The 10,000-nt window shown below is 41.5% G+C and overlaps 1 protein-coding gene across 5 annotated transcripts in view; it reads right to left on the bottom strand.

Annotated features, from left to right (window-relative positions):
* LOC135098228 (coiled-coil domain-containing protein AGAP005037-like) overlaps positions 1 to 10,000 on the bottom strand; it is a 53,405-nt gene that overhangs the window by 15,024 nt on the left and 28,381 nt on the right. For 4 of the 5 annotated variants that reach the window (XM_064000486.1, XM_064000481.1, XM_064000484.1 and 1 more), the window contains 2 exons: positions 2,411 to 2,473; positions 404 to 478 (listed from right to left, as the gene is read on the bottom strand). In XM_064000486.1, coding sequence (XP_063856556.1) covers positions 404 to 478; positions 2,411 to 2,459 — 124 coding nt within the window. In that variant the 5' untranslated portion in view covers positions 2,460 to 2,473. The remainder of the gene's footprint in view (positions 1 to 403; positions 479 to 2,410; positions 2,474 to 10,000) is intronic. The other variant, XM_064000485.1, reaches the window with a different exon arrangement.

The following is a 10,000-nucleotide window of genomic DNA, read 5'->3' as shown; positions in this document are numbered from 1 at the left end:
TGTGTGTGTGTGTGTGTGTGTGTGTGTGTGTGTGTGTGTGTGTGTGTGTGTGTGTGTGTGTAAGTTGCCCTATCTGTTACAGGTGAGGATAATGGTAATGATGAATAATGATAACAATTAAGTGCATATAACAATACATGAAAGTACAGCAAAGTTGTACACACACACACACACACACACACACACACACACACACACACACACACACACACACACACACCCATCAAGAAGAAGAAACATAAAAAATAGAAATATGAAAAGAAAAAAATAGAAAATAAAAAAACACAAAAAAATAAAACACACACACACACACACACACACACACACACACACACACACACACACACACACACACACACACACACACATAAACAGCAAACACCAAAGAAAATATGAACCACACCTGCAAGAGCCGACACATGGTGGGCAAGATGGCGTCTGCGGGTCGGGGGGGAGAGCCAAGCGAGGGCGGGGGGGACTGCACAGACCGGGAAGGGGGGGGGGGCAGATGGGGAGGTGATGGGAGCAGGGAACGGGAAAAGAGAGAGAGAGAGAGAGAGAGAGAGAGAGAGAGAGAGAGAGAGAGAGAGAGAGAGAGAGAGAGAGAGAGAGAGAGAGAGAGAGAGAGAGAGAGAGAGAGAGAGAGAGAGAGAGAGTTGGAGAAAGGGTGATAAAGAGAGAGAGAGAGAGAGAGAGAGAGAGAGAGAGAGAGAGAGAGAGAGAGAGAGAGAGAGAGAGAGAGAGAGAGAGAGAGAGAGAGAGAGAGAGAGAGAGAGAGAGATGAGTTGGAGAAAGGGTGATAAAGAGGTGAGAGAGAGAGAGAGAGAGAGAGAGAGAGAGAGAGAGAGAGAGAGAGAGAGAGAGAGAGAGAGAGAGAGAGAGAGAGAGAGAGAGAGAGAGAGAGAGAGAGAGAGAGAGAGACCCTACTAATCTGCTTCCAAAATGATAAAAGAAAGAGTTGATTTCTAAGTGTGAAGAAAAAGGAATTGTATTGATGCTTATATTGGTGGTGGTGGTGGTGGTGGTGGTGGTGGTGGTGGTGGTGGTGGTGGTGGTGAATTCTCTTAAATATACAGTAGTGATATAAAGTCCCTTATAAATAACTGTAGATTCCATTAGAGCTAAGATAAGAGAGTTTAGCTTCACTGACTCTAGCTGTTCTCTCCTGCCTTGCCCTCTAAGTAAATGGCAACTCTCTCTCTCTCTCTCTCTCTCTCTCTCTCTCTCTCTCTCTCTCTCTCTCTCTCTCTCTGACATCACATCCTTACTCACTCACTCTCTCTTAATAAAATAACTTTTCTTTAACTAAATGCAACACAACTTTGTAGCACAATATTTAACTTCTTCTTACACCCACACACACACACAAATTTCATAAACACAACACAACTGCCATACACACAACACAATACAATACAAACATCACTCACTCTTGCAACACAAAACCTGAAACACAACTCTTCCTCCTCCTTCTAAAAACTCAAAACAAACTTCAATTATTCTCTCAACACAAAAGATCTTTATGCAACTCAATCATTGCCACATACAATACAAACTTTACTTATTCTTGCAACACAAAACAATACAAAACTCCTTACTGCAACACTACCCACAATACAACACAACATAAGCCTCTCTCACTCACTCTTGCAACACACTCCCTGCAACACACACACAACAGAAGCTCCCAGCAACACACCCGCCACCATCACACACACACACACACACACACACACACACACACACACACACACTCACCCGGCTAACTACAACACCGCAATTACTGTAAACCAGAGTATTACGAAAACATAAAAGGGAAAAAAATAAAAAATAAAGAACATTTGCTTTGCTTATAAGCTACAAAAGCCATTTATATTTTTAATGATTCATGGATTTCTTAATTTTCTTGATTCTTTTTAACCAGGCATTTGATGATGTATTAAAAAGGTTAAATAAAAAAAAAAGATATACATAGGAATCTAATTATACATCTAAACATGCTTGTATGTGTATATGTGTGTATGTATTATTATTATCAATATGTCAACATTATTAACCTCCTGTCTTATTAAGCCAAACTATATTATTCATAAAGATTTACGTATATGCACTATATAAAGTGTACTGTCATGCATGTCATAGTCTCGCTTAACCTAACTATACTTTCTTTAGCATACATCATATATCATAGTCTCCCTAAAATTAAACTCCATTTCATTAAGCACACATCAGAGAAAAACGTATTTTTTTGTGTGTGTAGTCATGCATATCATAATCTCCCTTAATTTGACTCAGTTTTCTTTAGCGTACGTCATAGAAAACCGTATCCTTTCAATGGGTACTGAGGAAGAGGGATGGCAAAGGGCAGAGGGAGGGGGCAGTGAGGGTGCAGTGCAGGGACACCACTCACCTTGGGAGGACATCCTGGGCAGGGTGGAGCACTTGATCGCTGGCTTCATAGGCTGTTTCTCGGCTACAGTCATAGAAAACAGATTAGTCAAAATAATAAAATTGAGTCGGTGAAGTATATTAGAGAAAAAAAATGGCGGTAAAAAACGAGGATTGGTTACAAAAAAAAAAAAAAAAAAATAGAGATGAGAATGTAAAAATAAGTTCAAACCCACCATAGTTATTGTAATGTATCTCAGAGTGGGGTTGTTCTCTAAGGCTGGTGTTCTCAGACCCTTTGTTCTCTGTCTCTCACTCTCACACTCTCTGTCTCTCTTAGCAGGAATGTTTTCAAGAGTGTTTTTTTATCAGTTTCTTCCAGTGGTGATGTAGAATTGTTTAAACTATCACTGGTTATATAAAGACCTCTGAGAAGAGTACCTGGGTTTTCATGGGTGTTTTCTTTAACAATAAAGGATATTTGCAAAACTATCACTTGAATCATGAAAACACCCTTATACACCGCAATAACACCTATTACAAGGTCAGAAATTTTGCCAAACTGCTAAAAAACTCATGAAAATACCTTTGAAAACTCCAATAACATCCATTAGAGCCTGTTAGACTGTAATTCTATTAGAACCCACATAAACACCCTTGAAAATCCCAATAACTGGCAAGAACACCCTTGAAAACCCCAATAACTTACAAAAACATCCTTGAAAATTGCAATAACTTATATAAACACCCTTGAAAACTTATAACTTATAAAAACCATAAAAACACCCTTGAAAACCCTAATAACTTGTGAAAATACTCTTGAAATCTCAAGGGACACCCAATAAGCACAGCCAGTTATAATGCAGAGAGGCACAACAACAGAGCATCTGAGAACACAAGTGAATGAGGCTTTGTTAACCTTGTAGGCAGCGAGCTAAGGACACAGCAAGGGTGGTAGTGTTTCTACCAAGTCACACTGCACACTGCCAAGACCCACAGAGCAGGAGCTGGGCTGTGGGCTATTTAGGGGGCTGCTGGGGGGGGCTAAGGGGCTGTCAAAGGGGCTGTGTGGACTGTCATGGCGCTGGATCTATGTTTGAGAAAGTTTGCTTACTGTTCGCACTTTTACTTTCATGGGATTAAGTCAATTTCATAATGTTCTATCTTTTTAAAGTTATTTTTGCAAATTTTTGCCTTATATTTTCCACCAGGGGCTGATGGGACTAAGAGTGTGAACAAGTGTGTGCGTGTGTGAGTATGTGGCGTCTTATCTGGGCAGCCCCATGTGAGGCTGCTGACCTGGTGTATAGACAGATTGATTATTAGAGGTAAGAGTGTGTGGTACCTTGTCTGGGCTGCCCTGTGTGGGATTGCCAGCCTGGTATATAGATAAATAGATAGATTTTGAAGTGTTTTTGAGTTTTGATACAGATACTTTTTGAGGCACTATGATTGATCAGGTTCTCATAAACATTTTTTTGCTTTCCTGTTGGTGCTTTCCTGTTGATGTTATTTATAAGACACACAAACTTGTTTTCTAATTGTCTCTAACCCACCAGAACTGTTTCCTAATATCACAGAGCTGACCTGGTGTCGTCTAGCCATCTTTGTTTTCTGTAACGGTGTAGGGACCTTGCTAGGCTGTCAACTGAAGCACGTAAACACTCCTCATATAATATGCTTCAGCTACACCAAGCTTGACTCATCACAGAATCACCTCATTCAAATAAATAGACAAAACAATAAATAAACACCCTCAAATATTCAGATGCTGAAATAACTTGTAAAAATACTCTTCAAAACCCCAGTAACCCACAAAAACACCCTTGAAAACTCCAATAACTTAAAAAAACCCCCTTGAAATTCCCACAAATTCACAAAAGCACCCTTGAAAACCCAGTGACTGATAAAAAAGACCCAGACCAAGCTAGACTCATCACAGAATTATAAATAAACTAACAAAATAATAAATGAAGATTCTCAAACACTCAGCAACTGGATTAAAATGAACACAGCAATAGTTTTCTTACTAATCTGCCCATTACTGCTGGAAAATATAGACTTTGGTAAACCAAATACCAAACACTCAAATATTGAATTGAAACAAACAGTATCTCTCTCTCTCTCTCTCTCTCTCTCTCTCTCTCTCTCTCTCTCTCTCTCTCTCTCTCTCTCTCTCTCTCTCTCTCTTTTGCAATACTTTCCCACAACACATCCCACCTACACTTAAACTAACATCATCCCCAATCACCCATTCACCCATCACTTCTCACATGTCACCCCTCACTCCCTGACCCACCAGCTCCCAGCCAGACACTGCAGGTGATGAGTCAGGAATGAGGGTGAATCAATACCTAAGTGACTTGACTGTGAACTCTGACCCACACACCCCACGCTACACCAACACTACACCCGAGAGAATTTAGTCACCCCCACACACTCCAGGTTACATCCAATGATATTATCAAAGCCAAAATCATTGTGTTTTGTATTTTTTTTTGCACTCAGCTTAACACACTTAACTCTGCACTCATTTTAAAGCCAGGCTACACCCAGATCTACACCCAAAATGATGTGTAACATACCTAAAAGAATATAGCTGAAATCTGCATCATACTATGTTTTACAGGCATTGTACTCAGCTTAAAGGTACTCAAATCTACACCTATTCTTAAGCCAGTTTACATCTTCACCCAAACTACACCCAATATAGAGTATAATCAAAACATATTTCAAGACACTTATTCTCCAATTTTGAAAGATATTTTTTATCTTTTATTGGGATTGGCACCTCAATTAGTGTTCCCCCCTCTCTCTCTCTCATTTTGCTGACCTTGGCCAGTGTCCATCTTACATAAAAACATTAAAAAAAAAGCATCATATTGTGTTTTCTGGCTATTGCACTCAACCTAACAGATCCAAAACTACACTCAATGTACACCCAAGCCCATACAAAATCAAGTTAGCATTATATGAATTGTTTTGTATTGTGAATTAGTGTACATAACATACTTTCCTTTTTTTTTTTTTTTTTTTTTTTTTTTTTTTTTTTTTATGTAGGAAGGATACTGGCCAAGGGCAACAAAAATCTAATAAAAAAAATGCCCACTGAAATGCCAGTCCCTAAAAGGGTCAAAGCAGTGGTCAAAAATTGGTGGATAAGTGTCTTGAAACCTCCCTCTTGAAGGAATTCAAGTCATAGGAAGGTGGAAATACAGAAGCAGGCAAGGAGTTCCAGAGTTTACCAGAGAAAGGGATGAATGATTGAGAATACTGGTTAACTCTTGCGTTAGAGAGGTGGACAGAATAGGAGTGAGAGAAAGAAGAAAGTCTTGTGCAGCGAGGCCGCGGAAGGAGGGGAGGCATGCAGTTAGCAAGATCAGAAGAGCAGTTAGCATGAAAATAGCGGTAGAAGACAGCTAGAGATGCAACATTGCGGCGGTGAGAGAGAGGCTGAAGACAGTCAGTTAGAGGAGAGGAGTTGATGAGACGAAAAGCTTTTGATTCCACCCTGTCTAGAACAGCAGTATGAGTGGAACCCCCCCAGACATGTGAAGCATACTCCATACATGGACGGATAAGGCCCTTGTACAGAGTTAGCAGCTGCGGGGGTGAGAAAAACTGGCGGAGACGTCTCAGAACACCTAACTTCATGGAAGCTGTTTTAGCTAGAGATGAGATGTGAAGTTTCCAGTTCAGATTATAAGTAAAGGACAGACCGAGGATGTTCAGTGTAGAAGAGGGGGATAGTTGAGTGTCATTGAAGAAGAGGGGATAGTTGTCTGGAAGATTGTGTCGAGTTGATAGATGGAGGAATTGAGTTTTTGAGGCATTGAACAATACCAAGTTTGCTCTGCCCCAATCAGAAATTTTAGAAAGATCAGAAGTCAGGCGTTCTGTGGCTTCCCTGCGTGATATGTTTACCTCCTGAAGGGTTGGACGTCTATGAAAAGACGTGGAAAAGTGCAGGGTGGTATCATCAGCATAGGAGTGGATAGGACAAGAAGTTTGTTTTAGAAGATCATTAATGAATAATAAGAAGAGAGTGGGTGACAGGACAGAACCCTGAGGAACACCACTGTTAATAGATTTAGGAGAAGAACAGTGACCGTCTACCACAGCAGCAATAGAACGGTCAGAAAGGAAACTTGAGATGAAGTTACAGAGAGAAGGATAGAAACCGTAGGAGGGTAGTTTGGAAATCAAAGCTTTGTGCCAGACTCTATCAAAGGCTTTTGATATGTCCAAGGCAACAGCAAAAGTTTCACCAAAGTCTCTAAAAGAGGATGACCAAGACTCAGTAAGGAAAGCCAGAAGATCACCAGTCGAGCGGCCTTGACGGAACCCATACTGGCGATCAGATAGAAGGTTGTGAAGTGATAGATGTTTAAGAATCTTCCTGTTGAGGATAGATTCAAAAACTTTAGATAAGCAGGAAATTAAAGCAATAGGACGGTAGTTTGAGGGATTAGAGCGGTCACCCTTTTTAGGAACAGGTTGAATGTAGGCAAACTTCCAGCAAGAAGGAAAGGTAGATGTTGACAGACAGAGCTGAAAGAGTTTGACTAGGCAAGGTGCAAGCACGGAGGCACAGTTTCGGAGAACAATAGGAGGGACCCCATCAGGTCCATAAGCCTTCTGAGGGTTTAGGCCAGCGAGGGCATGGAAAACATCATTACGAAGAATTTTAATACGAGGCATGAAGTAGTCAGAGGGTGGAGGAGAGGGAGGAACAAGCCCAGAATCGTCCAAGGTAGAGTTTTTAGCAAAGGTTTGAGCAAAGAGTTCAGCTTTAGAAATAGATGTGATAGTGGTGCCATCTGGTTTGAAGTAGAGGAGGGAAAGAAGAAGAAGCAAAGTTATTGGAGATATTTTTGGCTAGATGCCAGAAATCACGAGGGGAGTTAGATCTTGAAAGGTTTTGACATTTTCTGTTAATGAAGGAGTTTTTGGCTAGTTGGAGAACAGACTTGGCATGGTTCCGGGCAGAAATATAAAGTGCATGAGATTCTGGTGAAGGAAGGCTTAAGTACCTTTTGTGGGCCACCTCTCTATCATGTATAGCACGAGAACAAGCTGTGTTAAACCAAGGTTTAGAAGGTTTAGGACGAGAAAAAGAGTGAGGAATGTACGCCTCCATGCCAGACACTATCACCTCTGTTATGCGCTCAGCACACAAAGACGGGTCTCTGACACGGAAGCAGTAGTCATTCCAAGGAAAATCAGCAAAATACCGCCTCAGGTCCCCCCAACTAGCAGAGGCAAAACGCCAGAGGCACCTTCGCTTAGGGGGATCCTGAGGAGGGATTGGAGTGATAGGACAAGATAAAGATATGAGATTGTGATCGGAGGAGCCCAACGGAGAAGAAAGGGTGACAGCATAAGCAGAAGGATTAGAGGTCAGGAAAAGGTCAAGAATGTTGGGCGTATCTCCAAGACGGTCAGGAATACGAGTAGGGTGTTGCACCAATTGCTCTAGGTCATGGAGGATAGCAAAGTTGTAGGCTAGTTCACCAGGATGGTCAGTGAAGGGAGAGGAAAGCCAAAGCTGGTGGTGAACATTGAAGTCTCCAAGAATGGAGATCTCTGCAAAAGGGAAGAGGGTCAGAATGTGCTCCACTTTGGAAGTTAAGTAGTCAAAGAATTTCTTATAGTCAGAGGAGTTAGGAGAGAGGTATACAGCACAGATAAATTTAGTATGAGAATGACTCTGTAGTCGTAGCCAGATGGTGGAAAACTCGGAAGATTCAAGAGCGTGGGCACGAGAGCAGGTTAAGTCATTGCGCACATAAACGCAGCATCCAGCTTTGGATCGAAAATGAGGATAGAGAAAGTAGGAGGGAACAGAAAAGGGGCTACTGTCAGTTGCCTCAGACACCTGAGTTTCAGTGAGGAAAAGAAGATGAGGTTTAGAAGAGGAGAGGTGGTGTTCTACAGATTGAAAATTAGATCTTAGACCGCGAATGTTGCAGAAGTTAATGAAGAAAACAGTAGAGGGGGGGTGTCAAGACACTTAGGGTCGTCGACGGAAAGGCAGTCCGACCTGGGGACATTTATGGTCCCCTCCCCAGATGGGGACTCCGAGGCTGGTGTAGGAGTCGCCATGATTTTAAAATTTTTGGAGTGAAGGGTGTGTGTGTTATTAGGTGCTTGTAGTTTTGTGTGGAGGAAGAGAGTTGTCTTTAGAGGGCAGGCTGTGACTACCCCCTTGTGTTGTGAGACACAAAGGGAAACGTTCAGTGAGGTCACAGCTGGGTTTAATGATAAGTTCACAGCACCCCCTGAACAGTGCTTTAGACCTCACTGGGAGTAATTATCGTTTCGGCAGGTGTCTACTGCCTCCTCCTCATACATATTCACTGCAAGCTGTACCCAACAAAGAATAATCAACACAGCATCATATTCAGCATTTTACAGTGTGAATCAATACACTTTTCATATTTTCAGCCCCAGTGGTTCAAGGTAAAATACACCCAATATACAGAAAAGTATAATTAGGGTGCATTCTTGTTAATTTGTAATGTGAACTAGTATACTTCTAATACCTTCCAGTCCCACACAGATCCAAGACAAGCTACACCCAATGTACAAATATTTGGGTGTATATATTTTTTTTTTTAGTGTGAATAAGTGTAAATTTAATACCCCACAGGCCCACACAGGTACTAAACAACCACACCCAACATGAAAAAAAAACATAATTAAGTCTATTTTGCAGTTTTATAAGTATACTTTTCACATTCACAGCCCCACACAGCCCTGCAAGTCAAGCTACACCCAACATACAGAAATCATGGTGCATTTTTTAACATACTTTTCATACTCTCCATCCCCACACAAATCTATACAGTACACCCAATATACTAGAGGTGTATTTGTCACAGTACCCAGCTAAGCCACAGCCACAGCCCCTGCCCTCCCATGCTGGGTATTACTATGGGAGGTCACAAGGTCACATGATAATACCTCTAAAGCCACCAGTATTTGGTGCCAGCACACACAGACACACAGACAAACACACACAGGTAAGTAAACAGTGAAACACACACACACACACACACACACACACACACACACACACACACACACACTCACACACATACGTACTCACGCACAATATCAGAGGATTGTGTTTTGTGTATGTGTATGTGTATATGTGTGTGTGTGAGTGTGTTGATTTGCGATATACAAGGAATAGAATGGATCTTTTTGTAGCAGTAGTAGTAGTAGTAGTAGTAGTAGTAGTAGTAGTAGTAGTAGTAGTAGTAGTAGTAGTAGTAGTAGTAGTAGTAGTAGTAACAATAGATAAGATTGTATGTGTGTGCATGTATGTGTGTGCATGTGTGTGTTGATCCAAGACATACATGAAATATACTCGTATCTTCTTTGTAGCAAAAGTAGTAGTAGTAGTAGTAGTAGTAGTAGTAGTAGTAGTAGTAGTAGTAGTAGTAGTAGTAGTAGTAGCAGTAGTAGCAGTAGTAGTAGTGGTAACGAGAACACCATTACCTGCAACACCTGAAGCTCAAGGTAGAGACTGAGCAGTGACTGTCTGAGGGAAGGATGGGAAGGAAAGGAGGAGGTAGTGGTGGTGGTGGTGACGGTGGTGGTGGTG

The sequence above is a fragment of the Scylla paramamosain genome, unplaced genomic scaffold, assembly GCF_035594125.1.
Source record: "Scylla paramamosain isolate STU-SP2022 unplaced genomic scaffold, ASM3559412v1 Contig51, whole genome shotgun sequence".
NCBI lineage: Eukaryota > Metazoa > Arthropoda > Malacostraca > Decapoda > Portunidae > Scylla > Scylla paramamosain.
This window is presented reverse-complemented; position numbering and strand designations above follow the sequence as displayed.